Raw genomic sequence first — 26,615 nt, 5'->3', positions numbered from 1 at the left:
GACAAGTTTAAAGAGGAAACCATAATACCATGATATGTGAAATCCTAATAAAGAGCAGTTTTAAGAGATTAGGGGAAAGGTAGAGGGTAGGGAAGTTCAAACCTTTTGTCAGAACATATTTAGAAATCTTTCCAAAATAATTCCAAAAATGTTAAGCTTGTGATGGCCAGTACATTGAAAAAAAGTAATTATTTCCTGCCACAATGATATAAATTCTTCACATTTAATCTTGAAACAAATTAGTGCTTCTGGAAATTAATCCATAATCCACCTGGCTAAACTTGGTGTGGAATCAATAGTTTGAGAACATTGTCCAAATATATATTGCACCTGCTGACCAATACACCTTGTTTAGCCTTTTAGTTTTCACAAATTGCCAAAATACCTCATATCTGCTTGTTTATGATCCTCACATTATTTTCAGACATACTTAAGTTTGCTCTCTACATATACCAGTCACTTGAGTACCTCTGTTCCTGGTCTTCCTACGGCAGCACAGTATGGGTTAAGTTCCGTTCCCAGGAACAAGGCAGAAGAGTCCAATTAGCATAATTAATGAGCAACCTATTTAAGGCCCGAAGAACAGACATACACTGAGTTCTTTTTTCTTCTCAAGGTGAAGAGTCTACCTGGAAAGAACAACAGTGTTATCTATGGACTGATTAACCCTCTACAGGTGTGTAGTTTTTACCACCTATTTGGGTTATCTACGTTGCCCCATATGCTCCCTTTGGCGTGCAGTTCTACCGCCAGGAGTGATATTTAGGGGCATTTATATTCCGGGATTAGACCTGTTTTGCTTATCCAGCCGCTGCTGGCAGACTCTATCTGGGTGTGCAGTTCTACCACCCAGAGTCTGAGCCATCAGGATAGCCCTCACCCAGCTTCCTGCACTTTAGAGGGGAGCAGTGCAACATACCGTTTGCAGCAGGTGTTGGACATCTTCCTACTCAGCAATCTACTCCCTGCAGTGTTATGCGGCTTGGTTCTGGAGGCGGGAGGTTTTAAAAACAAAACTCCTACCTCTGCATTCAGCGTCCCAGCACATTCTCAGTCTAGGAGATTGGATGGCTACGTTAGATCTTACAGATGCGTATCTACATGTCCCAGTTGCCAAATCCGACAGGAAATATTTGAGAGTAGCCATTCAGGTCGATCAACAAATCTGGTTTCTCCAGTTCACGTGTCTTCCATTTGGGATTTCAACGGCATCCAGAGTGTTCACGAAAATCATTATTGTACTGTCAGCAGCACTCCGATTGCAGGGGATATACATCGTTTCCTATTTAGACGATTGGTGGATCAAAGCGGAATCAGAAGCTCTGTTAACACAGCATGTACAGACAACCATCCAATTCCTTCAAAGACACGGTTTTCTCATAAACTTCAAAAAATCACAACTCACCCCTACACAGTCGATTCAATTCCTCGGGTTCATGATAAATTCCCGAAAGATGAATATTTCTCTCCCCTCGGACAGAATCACGAAACTCAAGAAAGTCAACAACCTAATTCAATCTCCAAAGGTGTCCTTTCGTCAAGCCATGAGAACCCTGGGTTGCCTGTCCTCGACTATAGACGCAGTGCCCTGGGCGAAAGCCCATTTGAGACCTCTTCAAAATTGCATTCTGAACAAGTGGAACAGAGATCCTCAGTCATTGGATTATTTCCTCTATATACCGACACAAGTCTGTCAAGATCTAAAGTGGTTCCTGGTCCTCAACAGAAAGATGGTTATCGTCAAACGTAAGAGAACTAAGAGCTGTCAGACTAGCTCTTTTCCAATTGAAATCTTGTCTGATGGGGAAAGAAGTGTTAGTGAGGTCAGACAACCTCCCTACGGTATTTTATCTCAACAAGCAAGGAGGGACGAAGTCTCCACTGTTGATGAAAGAATGCTAGTTGATTTTCAACTGGGCGGAAGCCAATCTCCAGAGTCTCTCGGCTGTTCATATCAAAGGCACCTTAAACATAAAAGCAGACACCCTCAGCCGTCATGTCATACACCCAGCAGAGTGGTCACTGAACACCAAGATTTTTCAACAGATAATTATGAAGTTCGGTCACCCAGAAATAGACGTTTTTGCTAGACTTGTGCATTCGTCTTCGGGCGAACATGAAAACGAGCACGAAGAGGCCGTTTTTTTGTTCGTTCCGAAGGAACGTAGAACAGAATACAGTGCCGGCAAACCGTAGGCGAAGACGAAGACTCACAATCACGAAGAATCGAAGATTCTTCGTGATCGTCTTCGTTTTTGCCGCGCAACCGCCAAAATTTCAAACAGGAGTGAGCTGATCCTCGTCTGTCCAATCAGCTCACTCTTGTGACGTAACGCTAAGGGTCTCGTCCAATGCCTGTGCTGCTGTTTTTTGAATTCTGAAGGCGCCTTTATAAGACCAGAGCTTGCCTGAGAGATCCATTCATTTTTCGCTGTGACTGCTTTGGCAACACTGCTGTGCTGCATCCGAGCGTTACAGAGAGAGATTGTTCTGTTCTGTGTGAGACTGGTAAGCCTTAGCCTGCCATTTCTCACTGTGTACTTCATCCTCACTTCAGTGCTACTTAATTAATATATTTAATAATAATAATTTGATTAATTTAATTTTTTTAAAATTAATTTGTCATCAACTTTAGTGTAAGTGCTGTTGAGTTGACAGTGCACCCAGTGCCTCAGTGGCACTGGGGTGCCCTTGCCCTGGGCTGGCACTAGTGCCTATTGCCTGTCCTGCTTAAATAAATTAAATAGAATTTATAAATTACAATTTAATAGAATCTATAATTTAATAGTTCATTATAATATTATATATATATATATATTTGTCAGTCATATATATATATATACTATAGTATACTAGTGTAGAGTGTACTGTAGACATTCATCTACTAGTGTCTAATTTAAAATCAGTAATATTAATTAATATAATTAATAATTGAATTCATTATAAAATTATATATATATTTGTCAGTTATAGTTAGTAATAGTATACTAGTGTAGAGTGTACTGTAGACATTCAGAACATCTACTAGTGTCTAATCTAAAATCAGTAATATCAATAATTCTCTAATTCTTTCTTATCTTAATAGTTAATTAAATTAGCTATAAATAAAAGTAATAATATTAATTAATTACTACTAGCGTATAGTTCAGCTAATCTTATTAGTACTGGTGCTGCAGCTCTATAGTTTGTGCTTTGTTTTAGCAACAGTAAGAGACCAAGTCAATTTTTCTTAATTAATCTTTCATTTTATTTCATTTGTTTTGCTCACCTCAGTCCATCAGTGAAGTGAACTTGTTGGGCTAGTGAGTGCAGCCGCATAAGTGCTGTGGTTTTTTTTGATCAGCAAGCAGTGACGTTAACTGTTTTGCAAAGATTTTCTCATTTATTTTACATTTTATTTCAATTTTATTAAAAGTACCCTTAGTGTTTTGCTCACCTCAGTCCATCAGTGAAGTGAACTTGTTGGGCTAGTGAGTGCAGCAAGCAGTGAAGATAACCGTTTTGCTGTGACATTTTATTTTATTTCTAATTCTTTTCAAGAAAAATTGACTGTGACGAGCTGTACTAAGCAAAGCTTCAAGCTACTAGCTGTAGTACTAAAATAATTCTAATCTTCTTTAATCTTAATCTATAATATATTATAAATAATAATATTCTAATTCATAATCTATAATATAAGTAATTCTAATTCTAAATTCTAATTCATAATCTATATTCTTCTATCTATAATACATAATATATAAGTAAATTAGTTCTAATCTATTAATATTATATAACTTAATATTAATTAATAAATCATATACTGAATCTGATTTAACCTCACTTTAGCTTAGTGGGTTTGAGAGCGTCTGCCTAGAGGTAGACTTATAGTAAGGAAATATAGCTTTAGGCTAGCATAGTGGTAGGCTAAGCTCTTAGGCCCGTGTAAATTCAAATTAAAAATAAAATACTGCTAGTTATTAAATAGTTAATCTTGAGTTAATAATTTCAATAACTTTAGGATTTTGGCAGATTGCACACAGCACAGTGCAGTAGTGCATAGTTTTACTTTTTAAGCAGTAGCACTGAAGAGAACTTCCTCTAATTTTTTTGTCTTTAATTCGTTTTTCCTTTTTTTTATTTTTATTTTTTTATTTTTTTTTTTATAGTTTTTTAAACACTACACTACACTACACTACACTACACACACAACACAAAATTTGAAATGGATCCTCCTTTTGGGACTAAGGAGGGACAAGCTCCATCTACCACCACCACCACCACCACCAGCACCACCACCAGCTCTAAGATGCAGCCTTTGCGTCAGTCTAGTCGGCCAAGTAGGCCAAGCTCTCGCTTATCATTTGGGGAAGCATTGCTTGAAGGATCATCAAGTAAAGGAAAGGCACCAAAAGCAGGCAGTAGTAGTGCGGCTAGGCCCACAAGCTCTATGGTTTTTTACGGAAAGCCTAAAGCACCAGAAGCACGTTCAAAGTTAAAGGGTAGCACAAGTAGTACCAGCCCAGTGACTAAAAAGAAGTGCCTTTTGCCCCAAGCAGCATCTTCCCCATCCACCAGCAGCATGCAAGGTACCAAGCAGAGCCAAATTAGCAGCAAGACTCAGAGGGGTCCCAAACCAAAGCGATCTCATTCCTTTGTAGGGAAAACCACCACCACCACCACCCCCGCCTCTACCACCACTAGTGCTGCGCCTACTGTTCCCACTGGTACCGCCACGCCATGTCCTCCTAGTACCTCTAGCAAGCCACCAAGTCCTTACAAAATTTTTGTAAAGACAGTTAGAGAGAGGGCTACACATAGTGGAACTCCACCTAGCGAGGTAGCAGAGGAGCCTGAGACTGAGAGGCCAAGTGCAGAGTCTATTCTTCCTGCTCGCACTACTACTAGTCACGAGTCTCACGACGATATCAGTCTTAGCTCCAGCCTAGCAGGAATTCCATTCGATCTGGCTAATGAAGAGCTAGACTATGAGCCAGAGGAAGTAGAGGAGATGAGTGGTCAGGAATCAGATTCCTCAGGGAGCAGTGTCCAAATGACTAGTGCACAATTTTCCCCTGAGCCTCCACCTTCTCCGCTACGATCATCACCATCACCACCACCAGCAGCAGCAGCAAAACCTAGCAAATCTAAAGCAATTAGCAGTCCCACTATGGCCAGTACTGTTACCACCAGTCCCACCACCACTAGTTCTGCCTCTGTTCATCCACCCCGAGCAGTAAGAGCAGCACCCAAGGCACACTCCAAGGCTATGCGCGCCCCAATTTGGGAGCACTTTGAAAATGTTGAAGAAGGGCGCTATGGAAACTGCAAACATTGTGGGAAGCTAATAAGCAGAGGGAAAGTGTCTGGCCATTTTACCAGTGCTAGCATGAAGCATCACCTCAGCACTCAACACAACGCTGTGCTATTGGGGAAAGATGCAGAGGTAAAACTTAGTGCAGGCAGCATAGCTGGTGGCCGTGGAAAAACCCCAACAGCTTCTTCTTCTGAGCCAATAGCAGCAGCAGCAGCAGCAGCAGCAACTAGTGCTGGCAGCCAGAGACCAAGGCAGGTTGGAGCACTGCATGCCCAGCCCACCCTGGAAGAATTTGGGGCATTCCACTCCAAGAGAACGATGCCCAAACAGCAGGCCAATAAAGTAACGCGACTTATTGGTCAGTTCATTGCTGTTGGAGGGGCATCCTTCTCCATGATTGAAGGGGAGCCTTTCAAACAATTGATGGCGGCTGTGGCTCCACAATACACAGTTCCGTCACGTTCCACTTTCAGCAGGAACATTGTCCCCTCGCTGTATCGGTCCTGTGTTGCAGCAGTGAAAGAGGAGCTTTCCAAGGCTGCTGGTCAGTGTGTTCATTTCACTACAGATTTGTGGAGTGCACCTAGCGCCCAGCATGCCTTTCTTTCTTTGACAGCACACTGGTGGCAGCCCGGTGTGTCTAAGGAAGTTGCTGCAGCAGGCTACCGATCATTCCTTCTCCATGCAGAAGTGATGGATGAAAAGCACACTTCCCAAAATATTCTGCATGCGATTAGGAAAATGTTTAGCCTTTGGGTGGGAGCAGAGGCGGGCACCAATGTTGAAGTTGGTTTTGTGGTAACTGACGGAGGTGCCAATATGGTGAAAGCGCTGCGAGATGGTCATATTGTTGGTGTGCGCTGTGCAGCCCACATCATCCATCTTGTAGTGAAGGCAGCAATGTCAGAAGGAACTAATGTGGCAGCAGTAGTTCTGTCCCGCTGCAGAAAGATCGCTGGGCACTTTCACCATAGTGTTAAGGCTAGCCAACTTTTGAGGGAAGAGCAAGAGTGGTCAGGTCTTCCCGTACACTGCCTACGTCAGGATGTCAGTACACGGTGGAACTCCACGTTAGACATGCTAGAGAGGATTTTGGAGCAGCAGAGGGCAATCCATAATCTTGCCTCAGAGCACAATATTGGGATTACCTCTCCATTGAATAGGGAGGATTGGACAGTGATCGCCCAGCTAGTGGCAGTCCTTAAACCATTCAGGGATGCCACAGAAAATTTAAGCTCAAACACTGCCAGTCTGGCCCAGGTAATCCCAGTGTTCTCCCATCTAGGCAGCAAGATGGATGTGTTCCTTGGAAACCGTGAGGCTGTTCAAGGTGGCACTCTACATCCTGACGTAGCAGCCATAGTCAGGAAGCTGAAGGATCTGCTAAAAGTACACCTTCGCAAGCGAATGGAAGAGAGTCCCGAAATGATGCTAGCGTGCCTTTGTGATCCAAGAATTAAGGGAAAGCTAGCTTTGAAATTCAATGTTCTCAGTAGCTACCGGGAGCAATTGGTCAACAAGGTGCGTGACTGGCAGCGTAAAATGGGAATGCTGTCCGAGGAGGGTGAGGTGCAGGAGGAGGAAGAGATGATGTGGTCTGCTACCCCTAGCAGCAGCATCAGCAGCAGTGCCACAAGCAGCACAACACAGCTGAGTGGAGCAGCTGCGTTTTGGGAAGAGGCACTTGGCAGTATAGTTGGACCATCTGACAGAGCTAGCAGCAGAAAGGAGAGTAGTGCTGCTGAAATGGTCAAACTTTACCTCTGTGAAGTTCCTTCTGCTCCTAATGTTGATCCTCTTAGCTACTGGGATGAAAAGAAGAGTGTGTGGCCTGCACTCTCATGGGTTGCGCAGCAGCTTCTATCATGTCCGCCAACCACTGTTCAAAGTGAGCGCGTGTTTTCTATGACTGGAAACATGCTGAGTCCACAGCGCTCACGCATGGCACCTCATCTGATGGAGCAGATTGCCTTTCTTAAATTCAATCTGCCCAAATTGGGTTACCCAGCTCTTAGCTTGGAAAGTTAAATTTTTTCTCTCTAATGTTTAAGGTAGTTTCTCCCCCTGGTTGCACTTGCTGCGGTGTGGCAATGCCTGCTACCTCCGCTGGTGTAGCCAATTTACGCTAGGGCCTAGTGTCTGAGCTCTGTAAGTCCGCTCCCAAACGCCTAGGACTGACAGTCTTTGGATGCTTTGCCCTGGGGTGAAACAGGTGAGTGGGTCGTCAATTGCCCACTCATTCACCTTTTTCCGTTTCCAACGCTGCTGCTGGTGGTGGTGCCAGTATCTTTTGCCAGTTCGCTTCCTGGCTGAAATCATGCCTCAGATGTCCCTAATGGAAAGGGTAGTTTCTCCCCCCTGGTTGCACTTGCTGCGGTGTGGCAACGCCTGCTACCTCCGCCGGTGTAGCCAGCTTACGCTAGGGCCTTGTGTCTGAGTTCTGTAGGTCTGCTCCCAAACGCCAAGGACTGACAGTGCTTGGATGCTTTGCCCTGGGGTGAAACAGGTGAGCGGGTCGTCAATTGCCCACTCATTCGCCTTTTCCAATGCTGCTGCTGCTGGTGGTGGTGCCAGTGTCTCTTCTCTGCCAGTTCGCTTCCTGGCTAGTGTCATGCCTCAAATGTCCCTTATGGTAAGGGCAGTTTCTCCCCCCTGGTTGCACTTGCTGCGGTGTGGCAACGCCTGCTACCTCCGCCGGAGTGGCCAGCTTACGCTAGGGCCTTGTGTCTGAGCTCTGGAAGTCTGCTGCCAAACGTCTAAGACTGACAGTGTTTGGGTGCTTTGCCCTGGGGTGAAACAGGTGAGTGGGTCGCCAATTGCCCACTCATTCGCCTTTCCCAATTCTGCTGCTGCTGCTGGTGGTGGTGCCAGTGTCTCTTCGATGCCAGTTCGCTTCCTGGCTAGTGTCATGAATCAAATGTCCCTAATGGTAAGGGCAGTTTCTCCCCCCTGGCTGCCTCTGTCTGCGGTGTGGCAACGCCTGCTACCTCCGCCGGAGTGGCCAGCTTACGCTAGGGCCTTGTGTCTGAGCTCTGGAAGTCTGCTGCCAAACGTCTAAGACTGACAGTGTTTGGGTGCTTTGCCCTGGGGTGAAACAGGTGAGTGGGTCGCCAATTGCCCACTCATTCGCCTTTCCCAATTCTGCTGCTGCTGCTGGTGGTGGTGCCAGTGTCTCTTCGATGCCAGTTCGCTTCCTGGCTAGTGTCATGAATCAAATGTCCCTAATGGTAAGGGCAGTTTCTCCCCCCTGGCTGCCTCTGTCTGCGGTGTGGCAACGCCTGCTACCTCCGCCGGAGTGGCCAGCTTACGCTAGGGCCTTGTGTCTGAGCTCTGGAAGTCTGCTGCCAAACGTTTAAGACTGACAGTGTTTGGGTGCTTTGCCCTGGGGTGAAACAGGTGAGTGGGTCGCCAATTGCCCACTCATTCGCCTTTCCCATTTTTCAATGCTGCTGCTGGTGGTGGTGGTGGTGCCAGCATCTCTTCTCTGCCAGTTCGCTTCCTGGCTAGAGTCATGCCCAAAATGTCCCTAGTGGTAAGGGCAGTTTCTCCCCTCTGGCTGCGTCTGTTTGCGGTGTGGCAACGCCTGCTACCTCCGCCGGAGTGGCCAGCTTACGCTAGGGCCTTGTGTCTGAGCTCTGGAAGTCTGCTGCCAAACGTCTAAGACTGACAGTGTTTGGGTGCTTTGCCCTGGGGTGAAACAGGTGAGCGGGTCGCCAATTGCCCTCTCATTCGCCTTTCCAATTTTTCAATGCTGCTGGTGGTGGTGGTGGTGGTGGTGGTGGTGGTGGTGCCAGCATCTCTTCTCTGCCAGTTCGCTTCCTGGCTAGAGTCATGCCCAAAATGTCCCTAATTGTAAGGGCAGTTTCTCCTCCCTGGCTGCCTCTGTCTGCGGTGTGGCAACGCCTGCTACCTCCGCCGGAGTGGCCAGCTTACGCTAGGGCCTTGTGTCTGAGCTCTGGAAGTCTGCTGCCAAACGTCTAAGACTGACAGTGTTTGGGTGCTTTGCCCTGGGGTGAAACAGGTGAGCGGGTCGCCAATTGCCCTCTCATTCGCCTTTCCAATTTTTCAATGCTGCTGGTGGTGGTGGTGGTGGTGGTGGTGGTGGTGCCAGCATCTCTTCTCTGCCAGTTCGCTTCCTGGCTAGAGTCATGCCCAAAATGTCCCTAATTGTAAGGGCAGTTTCTCCCCCCTGGCTGCCTCTGTCTGCGGTGTGGCAACGCCTGCTACCTCCGCCGGAGTGGCCAGCTTACGCTAGGGCCTTGTGTCTGAGCTCTGGAAGTCTGCTGCCAAACGTCTAAGACTGACAATGTTTGGGTGCTTTGCCCTGGGGTGAAACAGGTGAGTGGGTCGCCAATTGCCCACTCATTCGCCTTTTCAATGCTGCTGCTGGTGGTGGTGCCAGCATCTCTTCTCTGCCAGTTCGCTTCCTGGCTAGAGTCATGCCCAAAATGTCCCTAATGGTAAGGGCAGTTTCTCCCCCCTGGCTGCCTCTGTTTGCGGTGTGGCAACGCCTGCTACCTCCGCCGGAGTGGCCAGCTTACGCTAGGGCCTTGTGTCTGAGCTCTGGAAGTCTGCTGCCAAACGTCTAAGACTGACAGTGTTTGGGTGCTTTGCCCTGGGGTGAAACAGGTGAGTGGGTCGCCAATTGCCCACTCATTCGCCTTTTCAATGCTGCTGCTGGTGGTGGTGCCAGCATCTCTTCTCTGCCAGTTCGCTTCCTGGCTAGTGTCATGCCTCAAATGTCCCTAATTGTAAGGGCAGTTTCTCCCCCCTGGCTGCCTCTGTCTGCGGTGTGGCAACGCCTGCTACCTCCGCCGGAGTGGCCAGCTTACGCTAGGGCCTTGTGTCTGAGCTCTGGAAGTCTGCTGCCAAACGTCTAAGACTGACAGTGTTTGGGTGCTTTGCCCTGGGGTGAAACAGGTGAGCGGGTCGCCAATTGCCCTCTCATTCGCCTTTCCAATTTTTCAATGCTGCTGGTGGTGGTGGTGGTGGTGGTGGTGCCAGCATCTCTTCTCTGCCAGTTCGCTTCCTGGCTAGTGTCATGCCTCAAATGTCCCTAATTGTAAGGGCAGTTTCTCCCCCCTGGCTGCCTCTGTCTGCGGTGTGGCAACGCCTGCTACCTCCGCCGGAGTGGCCAGCTTACGCTAGGGCCTTGTGTCTGAGCTCTGGAAGTCTGCTGCCAAACGTCTAAGACTGACAGTGTTTGGGTGCTTTGCCCTGGGGTGAAACAGGTGAGTGGGTCGCCAATTGCCCACTCATTCGCCTTTTCAATGCTGCTGCTGGTGGTGGTGCCAGCATCTCTTCTCTGCCAGTTCGCTTCCTGGCTAGAGTCATGCCCAAAATGTCCCTAATGGTAAGGGCAGTTTCTCCCCCCTGGCTGCCTCTGTTTGCGGTGTGGCAACGCCTGCTACCTCCGCCGGAGTGGCCAGCTTACGCTAGGGCCTTGTGTCTGAGCTCTGGAAGTCTGCTGCCAAACGTCTAAGACTGACAGTGTTTGGGTGCTTTGCCCTGGGGTGAAACAGGTGAGCGGGTCGCCAATTGCCCACTCATTTGCCTTTCCCATTTCCTTTTCCATTTCATTATTTTCCTTCTGATACACAACCAACCAAACATAACACACACAATAACACATATAACACATATAACACACAGTGACATCACACATAACACACATACACACACACTTACAATGCACAAAACACAAGGACCTTTTCCTTGTTATTTGCCCTGGCCTTCACTCACTAATAGCATTACATTAACACTATAACTCACACTTCACCCTATAACATTTTTCCATCCACATACCTGCCAACAGACCCAACTTTTTCAGGGACAGTCCTGCTTTTTTCCAGTCCTGTCCCATCTAATTTAGCTAAACTAGGTATGCAAAATGCAAATACACATAGGTAGTTATAGCTCGGTAGGTAACGCTACTATAAACATTTAATAAATATAATCAAGTACTAAATAATAAATCTAACTTTAAAATACATTTAAATAAACCCCTATTTTTTTAAAAAAAAAAACATTAAAATTAAATTATTATTATTTAGACATAATCCATCTTTAACCAAACCAGTGCACTGCTACTAATCTTAAACATAACCGTACATTAACCCTAAGCTATTTTTTAGTTCTTGTCCAACATTTTTCCATCAGCCTACCTGCCAACACACCCAAGATTTTGGTGGACAGTCCTGCTATTTTCCAGTCCTGTCCAATAAGTAAGTTGGGTTGTTGCAAAGTATGCCATTGTAAATAGGTAGCAAATGTTAGGCATGTAAAGTGGTCCAAAATCAATTTAAAAATGTAAAATATTCCCTATTCTTTTATTAAACATCTATGGACAGTACACCTCGGTATGTGTGTGCAACTCTATTGGTCGTTTCGGCAGGGGGCTCGCCTGCCATCAACGAATGAAGTGCATTCTGCAGTTCTGCAATTCACTCGTTGATGCCAGACCAGCCCCCTGCCGAAACGACCAATAGAGCTGCACACACGTACCTTCACGGCAGCTGCTGCTGCTGTGATGTGTTATTAACCCCGTATTAACCCCTGCTAGGCAACCAGGAGGAAAACGAAGATTAAACGAGCACGAAGAATGTCCGCGAATATTCGCCCGAAGAGAAGACAGGAACGGGCGAATATTCGCGGAATACGAAGATTTTTTTTTCCCCGAAGACGAGCACGAAGACGAACACGAAGAGCCCCCTGGTGCCCAAGTCTAGTTTTTGCTTCCAGAGACAACAGGAAGCTGAACCTATTCTGTTCCCTCAACAAGGATCATTGTCCATTTCACCTCGATGGTCTGGCCATAAGTTGGGAGAAGAAATTTGTTTACGCATTTCCTCCACCAGCACTGATCCAAAGAACCTTGGAGAAGGTGAAAAGGGATAAACCGAACGCCATCTTAAATCTCCCTTATTGGCCAAGACGGGCATGGTTCACTTTGGCAACACAGCTAGCCATGTCTGGATTCTTCCCAAAATTCCAGACCTCCTCAAACAAAGAGGAATGCTGCATCAAAATCTTCAGGCCCTAAACTTAGCGGCATGGAAAGTGTCTTAGAATCGCTTAGACAAGAAGGTCTTCCAGATAATGTGCTACTCACTCTAGATAATGCAAATAGACCTAATACAAAAAAATCCTATAACAGAATCTGGGATGTTTCGAGCTTCATATCCGGATAAAGAAGTCAATCTTCAGATGATTCTTTGTTTCCTGCAAGCCGGCCTTGAAAAAGGTTTAAAAGCTTCTACTTTATGTGTTCAGTTTGCTGCAATTACCCATTTTCTGATGGGGAAATTCACAGGTCACCCGGTAATAAAGAAATTTCTCAAAGGTATGAACAATATTACACCTGCAGTATCTAGACCCATACCATCATGGGATTTACCTACAGTCCTCAAACATATTTCCCTACCTCCGTCTGAACCAATCCAGGATATTGACATAAAATTCTTATCATGGAAAACCATTGCCTCCACCAGACGGATCAGTGAGATACAATCTCTCTCCTGTAAAGAACCATATCTGAGGGATGTGGGAACCGCTCCATGCTTGAGAACCCTACCTGATTTAATTCCCAAAATAAACAAACCAGATAATCTCAACCAAGAAATCATTCTTCCATCTCTTCCGTTATCAGATAACTCTGAAGAACCCTCTCCGTTGGATGTCAGGAGAGCAGTCTTATGTTATCTAGACAGGTCCCAAGCTTTTAGAAAATCTGAGAATCTCTTCCTTCAATTTGTTGGAAGAAACATGGGTCAAAAGGCCGCAAAAGCGACTATAGCATTTTTAATCCAATTGGATATGATCTTCTCATTTTCACAGGAAGGCATGGATCCTCCGCAGGGTTTGAAAGCACACTCCACGAGAGCTAAATCCGCTTCATGGGCTGAAGCATGCCAAGTGCCTTTGTAGGAGATCTGTAGAGCTGCAACATGGAAATCTCCATCTACTTTTGCTAAACACTACCATTTGGATTTGTCTCAGAGCTCAGCCTAAAAAAAGTGCTCGAAAAGGCGAGAGATTACTAATGACCCTCCCTTTATGTTCTGCTACTTAGATCCCATAATGTGCTGCCGTAGGACGACCAGGAACTTACGAAATTTTCCTTGCTTACTTTGGAAATTTCAGTTCCTGTAGTCCGTAGGCAGCACAGGGATCCCACCCAATACATTTTTCTTTGCTGCATACGAACTCAGTGTATGTCTGTTCTTGGGGCCTTAAATAGGTTGCTCCATTAATTATGCTAATTGGACTCTTCTGCCTTGTACCTGGGAACGGAACTTAACCCATCCTGTGCTGCCTACGGACTACAGGAACTGAAATTTCCAAGGTAAGCAAGGAAAATTTAGTACGTTGTTCTGGCCCCATTCTCTCTTTCTTGGATAGAATTCTTATTATCTGAACCAAAATGCTGTGTACAAAGCACTGATTAATTGCAGTATTATTGGCTAGATTCAGCATCTTACGTTTAGCTATTGTTCTGTTGTACCAAATGGTCAATTTGGTATTCAACATCACTAGACTTATGCATATTTATTCTTTATTAGTGAATCTGTTTGGCTCACTAAATTGTCCCTTTAACCTCTTTGTGACAAAGGCTGATTTTACTTTTTGTACCCTTCGTGACAATGGCCGTTTTAACATTTCTGCGCTGCTCGTGTTTAGCTGTAATTTTCTTCTTTCCCGTTTACTGAACCCACACACATTAGATATAGTTTTTTTCAGGACAAGAAGGGCTTTCTTTAGATGAGATTGTTTTGATTGTATCATATTATTTACTATTAAAAAAAGTATAAAATATGGTGAAAAATTTAGAAAATGACTTTCTAACTTTTAGTTGAAAAATCTTTTACTCATCTATAAAAGGTAATGAAAAAACCTGCTAAATAGATTCTACTATTTGTCCTGAGTTTAGAAATACCCAATGTTTTTATGTTTTTTTGCTTTTTTCTACACATTATGGGGCAAAAAGTACAGGTAGCGTTTTGCTATTTCAAATCCATTTTTTCCAAATCTGGTAATTCTTCCCCTCATGTGCCATTTCGGGTATCTTTGAAGCCGGCCAATGCAATTTACCCCATCAAGTCATATATTTTTGAAAACTAGACAGCCCAGGGTATTCCAAATGCTAGTATTTTAACCCTTTTCAAGCACTAATTCTACCATCAGCCTTTGTCAAACTTTATGGTAGTCATTTTTTTTGCATTTGTTTTTTCACACACATTTTACTTTAGGTATGAATAAACAGGTTCTGGTATATGTCACTATCATAAAACACCCCAATATGTGTTTAGCAACATCTCCTGAGTACAGCGATACCTCACATGAATGATTTTGCCTGGCTGTTTGGGGGCAAAAGGGCCACATTTGGGGCATGCGCATTTTTCAATGTTGAACTTAGGGCATGGGCAGTGGATCCCCTAATGCCAATTTGGTACATCTTTGAGCTGGCCATTTCAGTGTGGCCAATAAAGCCATATATTTTTGAAAACTAGACACCCCAGGGTATTTTAAATGCTGGTATTTTAACTCTTTGCATGCACACATTTTACCACCAGAATTTTTTCTAAGTTTGCAGTAGTATTTTTTTGTGTGTATTTTTCCCCCACACACCTACTTTATGTATGAATTTACAGCTCCTGGTTTATGCCGCTGTCACATGACACCCCAATATGTGTTCAGCAACATCTCCTGAGCGCAGTGATACCCCACATGCATGGGTTTGTCATTTTTGGGGGGAACTAAAAGGCCACATTTGGTACGTGTGCATTTTTCTAATTGGAAATTAGATGTGTGGCCATCCTTCCCCCCGTGTTATTTGGGACATTGTTGAACCCAGCCAATTCAATTTACCCCATCAAATCATACATTTTTTAAAAGTAGACACCCCATGGGCATTTAATATGCCAGTATTTTAACTCTTTCCATGCGAGAATTGTTTTAAGCTAATGTGCTAATTTTAGGACTTGCTCACAAAAATAGATTTTTTTATATATATATTATTTTTTTTGCCTTTTTTAAAAAAAAAATGTAAAATTTTTTTTCAACTTGAAGGTTCCCCTGATAGTGACATCAGTGGGAAATTATTTTTACATTTTACTGTTTTTTTACTATTTTTTTTCTAATTATTATTAATTTTATTTTATTTTTTAATTTATTTTTACTAATCACACTGTGATTAGAAAGCTGGGCTCCATTGACTTGCATGGTTGAATGCAGTACCTGTATTCAACCTGCAAGTGGAGCCAGAGTTCTCTAGAGGGTCAGGAGACCGTCTAGCGAACTTTTTCACCTTTATTGTTTTTTTTCCCAGGCCGCCGCCATCTTGCAGATGGCGAAGATCACCGGCAGCTGCGGCTGTGACCGCTCTCCGGAGCGGTCACAGTCCATCCAAAGGTAAGTGTTTGGTGTCGCTGGATGCCTCCTGATCGAGGCATTCCAGCGACACCATTTAAGTTTAGGAGGTGATCGTTGATCGCCTCCTAAACGCTTTTAAAACGGGCGGGTACAATGTATGGCGGTTGTTGACGCCCCGGGGAGGGGCCAGACATGGCCCCTGGTGCCGATCGTGGTGTTGCTGAATGCCTCGAGGTCGAGGCATTACAGCAACGCCGTTTGGGTGCAGAAAGCGAACGTAGATCGCTTTCTGCACCCGTTTAAAGGCGTGCCGGTTCTGGCACGTCATTTGTCATAATCGACTTGTTTTTCCGTGCCGTGCCAGAACCGGCAATTGTCATTAAGGGGTTAAGTCCAGCCCTGGCTGACGTAAACAAAGAAGAAATTGAATGCAAACCACAAGCTCAGAGGCACTCGATTGCTGTCGCTGAAGAAGCAACCAATCACTAGTATGCTAGAAAATCTTCAGTGTTTGGATATCATACATGATTGGCTGCTGCTACTCCCATGGATTTTTCTGAGCATGTTAAAGAAGCATACCATTGCATGTTCCTTGCTTTCTGTTGAGGCAGCTAGGGAAAGAGTTAATGGGACTGAAAAATCCCAATAGCTATAGAATACCTGCACTGACTAACACGCGGTAAAATGCATGTCCATGCAAAGAGGACTCTGATACTCATTTAAAATTAAATTAGCAGTGCCCCTTCAAAGTCTGTATTTTTGCTGACATATATATTTCCTACTTACAGCAGTTCAAGAAGAAAGACAAAGAAGTAGAGAAAAGAGCGACACAGAGGCAGAATCCACATGCAGTACAAGTGAGGAAATGCCAGTGGAAAGAATTCTAGAGGCTGAACTTGCTGTGGAACCAAAGATTGAAGCGTTTGGAGATCCTAGTTTACCTAATTCAGTAAGAAAAGAAAAAAAAAACAATTCCGAAAGGTGTAATCATCTCAAAGCAAAGGTGGATCTTATAGCCTGTTCTGTCTTTAAAAGGGATTATGAATAGTATGAAGAAATCTGAACATGATTAAACTGTTTTTCTGCTTTGAAAGATGTTCTGTTAATGTTGCTGTCTGTTTTAAAATTGTCATCATATTTACAGTACCAAGTGGCATCAATAATCTAAATTAATATGTATCTCTTGTGCACTTTGTTCTCAGACTAATGATCCAGTTACCAATATATGCCATGCAGCTGATAAGCAGCTTTTTACATTAGTTGAATGGGCAAAAAGAATTCCACACTTTTCTGATTTACCTTTAGAAGATCAAGTAATCCTCCTAAGAGCAGGTAAATATCATTTTTATCATACACTATTCAAAAGTTTGAAGAGTTTCATTATCACTAAACTTGTGCATTCATATTGGGGAGAACATGAAAACAAACCGAATAACGAACAAACAAATATGGCGGAGGATAAATGTACGCACAATACGAACAATCTTCTAGGTTAGGCTATTAGTTAAGACAAAATCCCTAAATGTCTCTCTAATCTCCCTGGTACCTTCCCCCTTACAAGTCACTGCCTCTAACCTATTTTATGTATTCTGTAGTATAGCAAGGGAATACAGGAATCCACAAGGGAGAAAAAGCTAATAGTGTGAGAAAAATAGATCCCTAACACTCTAACCCGAAAAAAAGAATAGTGTGAGGAAAAGAAATCCCTAACACTCTGACCCGATGCTTGTTTCACTGAGACGCACCTCGGCTTCATCAAGGCAGGGAATAATTAATCAGAAAACCAGGCTTTAGCACCAGGATTTAAAGGTTTGTAAGAGCGACTCTATTGGTCGTTGGCAGGGGGCTCATCTAGGCATCAACCAATGAAGAATCTGAGCATCTGCCCTTTCCCATTGTTTCTTTAGTGTGGAATAAATACAGCTATGTCAATGCTGCTGCTTTTACAGTGTTATACATTCGTTTAATTAATAGGTTCCTTTTATGAATTCGGAACAGAGTTGGATCATTTATATAAATCGCCAGAAGTGTACCTATGAATCAAATAAATGTATAACACTGTAACAGTAAGCAGCAGCATTGACATAACCGCATTCACACTAAAGAATGAATGGGAAAGGGAAGCTGCTCTTTATTGGTTGGTGCCAGACAAGCCCCTGCCGGCGACCAATAGAGTTGCTCTTATAGGCCTTTAAATCCTGGCGCCAAAGTTAGATTTTCCCGCCTTAATGAAGCCGAGGTGCATATCGGTGAAACGAGTGTCAGTTCAGAGTGTTAGAGATTTATTTTTCTCACGCTATTAGCTTTTTCTTCCTTGTAGATTCTTGTATTAACACATGCTATACTACATAAGACTTGAAGACCGCCAGAAAACGCAGAGAAAAGTGAATATGAAGAACCTATAGGAATATTTCCCCGAAATGAACACAGGAACGGGTGAATATTTGTAGAATACAAAGATTTTTTCCCCCAACAGTGAACATGAAGATAAACACTAAGACTTTGCCGGCACTCAAGTCTAATTATCACAATATAAATTTAAGTTACAATTTCAGTGTTGCCAAAATATTACTAGCAATTAAACACGTGGTTTTGAGATCTACATTACGAAGGAGAAAATTTGGTAGACCTTAGGTCTGCCCCCTCTGCTGCATTATTACATGTAAACAACAAGGGGAGAGTTATCCTGTGGTAATCATCAATAATGATAATCAAGCTAGGCTGAGATCACCATGTAAAATTGCATACTCCAATACAAAGCTTTAGTGTAAGCTGTTGTGTGTAGCTGAATGCTTAAACATAAACAGTCCCTTTAATTGCATAAACACAGCAACACAAAAACGTACATATGACAACAACCTATTAGTGTCTGTTTTTATATCAAATGACAAGTGCTCCTAGAAAAACGTATGAATAAGACAAAATAACATGCAATTATTTCAGTGAAAAGACATTAAACCGTACTAGAAGTGATCCTCACAATTCTGTATTTAGTTACATTCAGCTGTGTAAGTGCAACATCACTTTTACTTTTTTGGTTACTAAGACACATTCTCTTACCCAGTACTCTCTTATTATTATAGGCTGGAATGAGCTGCTGATAGCTTCTTTTTCTCATCGTTCAGTGTCTGTTCAGGATGGTATCCTTCTCGCTACTGGTCTGCACGTTCATAGGAGCAGTGCACACAATGCAGGTGTAGGCTCAATATTTGACAGGTAAGGCTTATCCATGTAGTGTGCTAATATGTACACATAAAGAGTAGTGTATACACTACTCCACTAATTTGAGGGTGGTGGTGTCGACATCCTTCTCTCACCTCATTGCACCTTCCAGCATATACCAAGCCCTCCATCTCTCTTACTTAGTTCCTTTGAGGTTCAGAGAATCCACCTCTTCTCTCTACTCTCTCTCTTTAAGTTGCAATAATATATCTTGCAGATCTTCTAATACCATGTAACAATACACTTGCCTCATCTCTCAACAGCATAGCCCCTGTCACCGGATAATACCCTCGACAACTGAGACGCCCGTCATGGCATTCCAAAATCACACGCTTTATTCAGAAATCCTGTTGCACTGCTGAGTGCTACTTCAGCAAAGACTTTATTCACTACAAAGTTGTGCTTTGCGTCTACAATTCTGACGTCTCTCTCCCTAAACAACTCTACCTTTCTACTCTCATATGCTTTCTTTCTTCCGATCCACAACACCTTTTTGTAATCCCCTTCTCAATCTTGTCAAATAGCTTTGATGTTGGGGTATCCAAGATCAAAGCTACTTTACAAGACCTCTCTTCTTTGCAACCCCCTCCTACACCACCCACCATCACTCCCCTTGCTCATCTCATACTAACTGCCTTTTTCCCTACAACTAAAGAAGAGCTTACCACTCTTCTTTCTTCCTGTCACCTAACAACTTGTCCCCTTGACCCCATCACATCTCGCAAATTGTCTATCCTCATTCCTTGGTTCATCACTTAACCACCCATTTAATCTCTCTCTATCATCGGGAACTGTACCAACAACCTTCAAGCATGCCCTAATCACACCCATTTAAAAAAAAATCTTCCTTAGATCCCATCTTTCTGACTAACTACCCTATCTCTCTGCTTCCATATCTATAAGTTGCTTGGACAGATTGTGTACAATGGCCTTACTAACTTCCTCTTTTCTAACTCCCTCCTTGAGCCTCCACAGCCTGGTTTCAAACCTCTTTACTTTACTGAAACAGCTCTAACAAAAGTCTCCAATGACTTGCTCTCTGCCAAAGCAAAAGGTCACTTCCCCCTTCTCCTGGATCTCTCTGCTGCCTTTGATACTGTTGATCAGCGCCTTCTTCTTGGCTTGCTTCCTTCTACCGGATTTTGAGATACAGCTCTCTCCTGGATCTCCTCATATCTTTCTAATGGTTCCTTCCACTTTGTGTTGGTGTTCCTGCAAGGACCAGTCCTTGGCCTTTTACTGTTCTCTCATTATACCTCATGTCTTGGCAAACTAATCAACTCATTTGGTCTCAGTATCATCTAAATGCAGATGATACTAAAATCTAACTGTTTTCTCGTGATCTCTCCATCTCTCATGTCCCATATTGTCATGCCCACAACGGAGCGCCTCACCCGAGTACCCGCGTCTAGCAGGTACTCGGCACTTACCCGAACCATCCGCTGCCGGCATCCCCGAACACCCGTGTGTAGAGGGTGCACGCAACGATCCCTCCTCCTGTGCTGGCCTTCTTCTGTCTCCAGGAGGTGGGCAAGAGGCATGCGCACTAACCACACCCCCTTCTTATCCTCTGCCTCCATGGCGACAGAGGGATGCCTCCTCCATGATGTCATGGGGCGGGGCCATGGAGCGTGGCAAGGTTAAAACCAAGCACTGACATCCATTCAGTGCTTGGTTGTTCTGTAGGCAACCTGCAACCTGCTGTAACCAGCTGCACCCTGCAACCTTAACTCCACGGAGTTCATTGACTTCCTGATATACATATGGACTATGCTATTAACTGTTTCACAGCAACATACATAGCATTGGTACATACTACATCACTGTTGCTTTATCCTGTTTTTCATTTGGTTTTATAAATCTGTTTCCACACGAGTCCCGTGTTCCTTTGCTGAGTCCAACGTTACACATATTAACTGCTTGTCTGCTATTTCTTCTTGGATGTCACACTGCTACCTGAAACTTAATCTTTCTTAAACTGAACTTATCTTCCCTCCTTCCATCTCCACCCCAGTACCTGAATTTTCTATCACCATTAACAACACGACTATCTCTCCCACTAACCAGGCTCGATGCCTTGGGGTCATCCTTGATTCAAACCTCTCCTTCATCCCTCACATTCACTCCCTTGCCTGATTCTGCCACTTGCACCCAAAAAAAAACATCTTTTGCATCCGCCCTACCCAAGAATCATAAGGTTCATTCCCTTATCATTTCCCATCTTGACCATTGCAACACTCTTCTGGTTGGCATTTCACTGCCCATACTCTCTCCTCTGAAGGCTATACTAAATGCTGCTGCTAGGCTTATCTTCCTTGCACACTGCTGTTCTTCTACTTCCCCACTCTGTGAAATTCTCCACTGGCTCCCAATTACCTTATTAACCCCTTAAGGACTGGGCTCATTTTTCGTTTTGTACCCTGTGGGACCGAGGCTGTTTTAATACTTTTGTGGTGCTTGTGTTCAGCTGTAATTTTCTCCTCACCCATTTAGTGTACCCACATAAGTTATATATTGTTTTTTTCAGGACAAGATGGGCTTTCTTCAGATACCATTATTTTGATCGTATCATCTTATTTACTATAAAAAAAAATAAAAAAAACATGGTGAAAAATTGAAAAAAAACACATTTTATGACTTTTATTTGAAAAATATTTTACTCACCTAAAAAAGCAAGTAAAAAAACTAGCTAAATAGATTCTACTACTTGTCCTGAGTTTAGAAATACCCAATGTTTTTATGTTTTTTGCTGTTTTTTGTAAGTTATAGGGCAACAAGTACAAGCAGTGTTTTATGATTTCCAAATCTTTTTTAACAAATCTGGTCAGTCTGCCTCCATCTCCTCTTTGGAATATCTTTGAAGCCGGTTAACTCAATTTAACCAATTCAAACCATATATTTTTGAAAACTAGACACCCCAGGGTATTCCAAATGCTGTTATTTTAACCCTTTCCATGCACCAATTATAGAACTACACTTTGTCAAACTTTGTAATAGTAATTTTTTTTTATTTTTTTTTTCACACAAATTGTACTTTAGTTATAGATATACAGGTCCTGGTATATGTCACTGTCAAACAACACCCCAATGTGTGGTCAGGAACATCTCCTGAGTGCAGTGATACCCGACATGCATGGATTTGTCATGTTGTTTGAGATTTAAAATGCCACATTTGGGAAGTGCGCTTTTTTTGTCCATTTTGGAAAGTCTGTACCTATGCCCTATCTTTGAGCTCAGCCACTCCAATTTACCCCATCAGCCATTTTTTTTTTATTTTGAACTTGATTTTATTTTGGCACTTGAATGCAGTACCTGTATTCAACCTGCAAGTGGAGCCAGAGTTCTCTAGACCATCTAGCGAACTTTAAAAACTTGTTTGTTTCTTTTACAGGACGGCCGCCATCTTGCTGATGGCGAAGATCACCGGCAGCTGCGGCTGTGACCGCTCTCCGGAGCGGTCACAGCCCACCCAGAGGTAAGTGTTTGGTGTCGCTGGATGCCTCCTGAATGAGGCATTCCAGCGACACCATTTAAGTTTAGGAGGCGATCGTTGATCGCCTCCTAAACGCTTTAAAAACGGGCGTCCTCCAATACAATGTATGGCGGCTGTTGACGCCTCGGGGAGGGGCCAGACATGGCCCCCGATGCCGATCTCGGCCTTGCTGAATGCCTCGACATCGAGGCATTACAGTAACGCCGTTTAAGCGAAGAAAGTGATCGTTGATCACTTTCTAAGCTTATTTTACTTTTTGACGGTTCAGGACCGTCAAAGGTCATTTAGTGACCTTCATGTCATGACGGTCCTGAACCGGCAAAGGTCGCGAAGGGGTTAAATTTAAAAACCTTGTACTAACATATAAGGCCCTCCATAACACTTCTCCTCCATATAGTTCTGCCCTCAAAAAAAAATACTCCCCTACTTGATCTTTACATTCTTCCTATGGACTAAGGTTTTCCTTCTCACTTATCAAATTTCCCTTTTGCCGTCTAAAAGACTTCACTTGTGCTGCCCCATACCTCTGGAACCTACTTCTACCGAAACTTCAGCTTTCACCCTCCCTCCGAACATTCAAGAAACATCTCAAAACTCACTCAGTGAAGCATATCATCTTAGTTGCAAGAACATCCCTGTCACTGATACAACCCCCACAGTACCTCTCACCTTTCTCTATTCCTTATGTTTGTCTTCACCCCATTTTAAATTTGTAATATATCTCAATTAAATAACAAATAGCAAGAATCTATACTTATAAAGTATTTTAGATAAGGGATGTCATTTTTGTTATATTCAAATTATCTAGACGCAAGGTACCTTTGAGTTAATTTGGTAAAGTTAAACACACACTCCAGCAATGTTATGCACTTTAATACAAATATATCTCTATACCTTTGCTTCAGCTATTTGCCTTACAGGAGATGCATTTCATTGAACGTGCAGCAGTCCTAATTACTCCATGGCAGTTTGAGCTTCATTGCTTCCTATTATTCCTTTGTATTACGCTCATCATAATGAGTTTTGAAAAATTGTATTGAAAAAAAAATGCCATTTTAGGTATCTGAAATATGTTTTATATTTGTAAAAGTTAGTTGCATTAGAATAGACACATACCCCCACTCAAGACAGGGAGAGTGCAGATCTCTGTGTGGTAGTGAGCTTGTATGCTACTTGAAGCTTTTAAAAAAAACTTGTTGGAAACATCATATACTTACATATAAATACATTTTACTACAACTTAATCATTAGTGGGATAGCACACTATAGGTTTAAAACAATAATGATTTTCAAAGTCAACATGTTTCATTTATGTGCTGAAGAAGGAACTTAATTGCTTAATATACCAATTTTCTGTTTAAGGGTGCTGACAGAACTAGTATCTAAAATGAAGGACATGGAAATGGATAAATCAGAGCTGGGTTGTCTGCGAGCTATTGTTTTATTTAATCCAGGTAAATGAAGACATTTCATCTCACATTGTGCCAACACATGCCCCACATTAGTTAAGGACAAAGCAGAAATGGGTCTGTACACATTACAACCACATACATATTTTGGCCCTATTTATAGTCTGATTACACTGAACTTGGAATAAGTATATTTCAGTGTTTTGGTCTCAGTCCCCAGGACAGAGGGATCAAGAGGTCTCTGTTGGGGAACAGCTTTCCTCTGTCAAAGAGCAAATTGTCAAAGAATGTCAAAGAGCAAATTGAAGAAATGTAGGAAAATGGAATGTGAGGTGAGAGAATGAAGAAAAGTTTAATATAATTTAAAAGCTTCGGAATATAATATCAGGAAAGAGTAAAAATTACTGGGAGTCATAGGGAAAGTAGGAAATTAAAGAGAGAGGAGATAAATTGTGAAGTTAACGATTGAATGAGGCATAGAGAAAAAGGAATAAAAAATACACTCACTGGCCTCTTTGTAAGGTACACCTTAGTAGTGCCGGGGTGGACCCTATTTGCCTTCAGAATTACCTTTATTCTTCGTGTCATACTTTCTAAAAAGTGCTAGAAATATTCCTCAGAGATTTTGGTCCACATGGACATGATGGCATCATACAAATCTCCCATTCCACCACATCCCAAATGTGCTCTATTGGATTGAGATTTGGTGACTGTGGAGGCCATTGGCTCATTGAACTCATTGTCATGTTTAAGAATCCAATTTGAGATGATGTGAGCTTTGTAACATAGTAACATAGTTCATAAGGTTGAAAAAAGACCAAAGTCCATCAGGTTCAACCTATATACCTATTGTGTCCCTACTGTGTTGTGACATGGTGCATTATCCTGCTGGAAGTAACCATCATACGATGGGTACACTATGGTCATGGTCAACAACAATACTTAATTGGTAATAAAGGGCCCAAAGTGTGCCAAGAAAATGCCCCCACACCATTATACCACCACCAGCCTGGACCGTTGATACAAGGCAGGATGAATCCATGCTTTTATGTTGTTTACGCCAACGTCTGACCCTTCCATCTGAATGTTGCAGCTGGGAGGAGATCCAGGCGGCATCACTCCCCAGCGGCTGAGTGCATTCCAGGAAGAAGGGGCAGTCGACTCATCAGACCAGGCAACGTTCTTCTAGTATTCCATTGTCCAATTTTGGTGACCCTGTGAGACTTGTAGCCTCAGTTTCCTATTCTTAGCTGACAGGAGTGGTCTGCTGCTGTAGCCCATCTGCTTCAAGGTTCGACATGTTGTGCGTTCAGAGATGGTATTCTGCATACCTTGGTTGTAACGAGTTGTTATTTAAATTACTGTCGCCTTTCTGTAATCTCAAACCAGTCTGCCCATTCTCCTCTAACCTTTGACATCAACAAGGTATTTTTGTCCACACAACTCCCGCTCACTCCTTTTTTTTTGGAACATTCTCTGTAAACCCTAGAGATGGTTGTGCGTAAAAATCCCAGTAGATCAACCATGCCACGTTCAAAGTCACTTAAATCCCCTTTCTTCCCCGTTCTGATGCTCGGTTTGAACTTCAGCAAGTTTTCTTGACCACTTCTACATGCTAAATGCATTGATTTACTGCCATGTGATTGGCTGATTAGCTATTTGTGTTAACAAGCAATTTTACAGGTGTACCTAATAAAGTGGCCCGTGAGTATATGTATCTATCTATATATATATATATATATATATATATATATATATATATATATAGACATGTTTAATTATAAACTTTACTTTGTAAGAAGTCTTGTGTCTGAAACAATGTAATGCGCTGGGTTTTATTTACAAAACTGAGTTGTGAGTTGAAGATCTGTGAGCTGTAAGATTTTATCTCACTGATTTTACTATCAATTATTCAGGACCAATTTCCACCTACTTGCAGGAAAAAATCTCAGTGGTTGGCTCTTAAAAATGCATAGTCAAATCACCTAGATTAAATGTTTCAGCTCACCTCAGGTTACCTACTACTCAGTTTTAGTGACTGAAACCCAAGTAATTTCATGTTTCCTTCATGTTACATAACACTGACTACCGTCAGTTATTCAATATGATCTTTGTTGCCAATATTACTCAGCATTATGGCTTTACAATAATTCCTGAATTAAATTAAACCATTTTCTCTTTTAGATGCAAAAGGACTATCTAATGCTGCAGAGGTAGAGGCATTACGTGAAAAGGTATATGCCACTCTGGAATCATATACCAAACAAAGGTATCCAGACCAACCGGGGAGGTGAGACATTATAATGTACTTCCTTGGAGCAGTATTAGTCTTTAGAGACATCTTTATTTTGATTTTTGATCTTTAGTCATATTGGGCCATTAGAACTATAATTGAATCTACAATAACTTGCTACCAAAGTGGAGACATTTTAGAACAAGAGGCCTTAATCCAAAACTACAGGATCGGCGGCCCAGAGGTAATGTAAGGTTTACTTTGCGGAGAGGGCAGTCGGTAAGTTAAGCAGCATCCCAGGGGAAGTGGTGGAAGATAAAACAGTGAATGCATTTAAGCATGCATGAAATAAGTATAAAGCTATACTGAATCTAAGAAAAGACCAAAGACTGATTAAGGTCTGTAGTTTTACTTCAGCAAAATTGACAGACTAGATGCACCAAATGGTATATATATATATATATATATATATATATATATTATACATTGTTCCAGATCTAACTAAAGCTAAATAGTGTGTACACCATTTGGTCTTTATTAAGACATTGTTTTATTGTTTACTTTTTCCTCACCATCTAGGCTACATGATAA

At 42.8% G+C, this 26,615-nt stretch overlaps 1 protein-coding gene across 1 annotated transcript in view; it reads left to right on the top strand.

Annotated features, from left to right (window-relative positions):
* The window catches only part of LOC149279349 (retinoic acid receptor RXR-gamma), a 62,758-nt gene that overhangs the window by 16,677 nt on the left and 19,466 nt on the right, over positions 1-26,615 (top strand). The window contains exons 5-9 of the mRNA XM_089501310.1: positions 16,456-16,616; positions 16,870-16,999; positions 18,751-18,883; positions 23,745-23,836; positions 25,976-26,081. Coding sequence (XP_089357436.1) covers positions 16,456-16,616; positions 16,870-16,999; positions 18,751-18,883; positions 23,745-23,836; positions 25,976-26,081 — 622 coding nt within the window. The remainder of the gene's footprint in view (positions 1-16,455; positions 16,617-16,869; positions 17,000-18,750; positions 18,884-23,744; positions 23,837-25,975; positions 26,082-26,615) is intronic.

This window comes from Sceloporus occidentalis, unplaced genomic scaffold, assembly GCF_023333645.1.
Source record: "Sceloporus occidentalis isolate IW3139 unplaced genomic scaffold, rSceOcc1.0.p SCAF_170, whole genome shotgun sequence".
NCBI lineage: Eukaryota > Metazoa > Chordata > Lepidosauria > Squamata > Phrynosomatidae > Sceloporus > Sceloporus occidentalis.
This window is presented reverse-complemented; position numbering and strand designations above follow the sequence as displayed.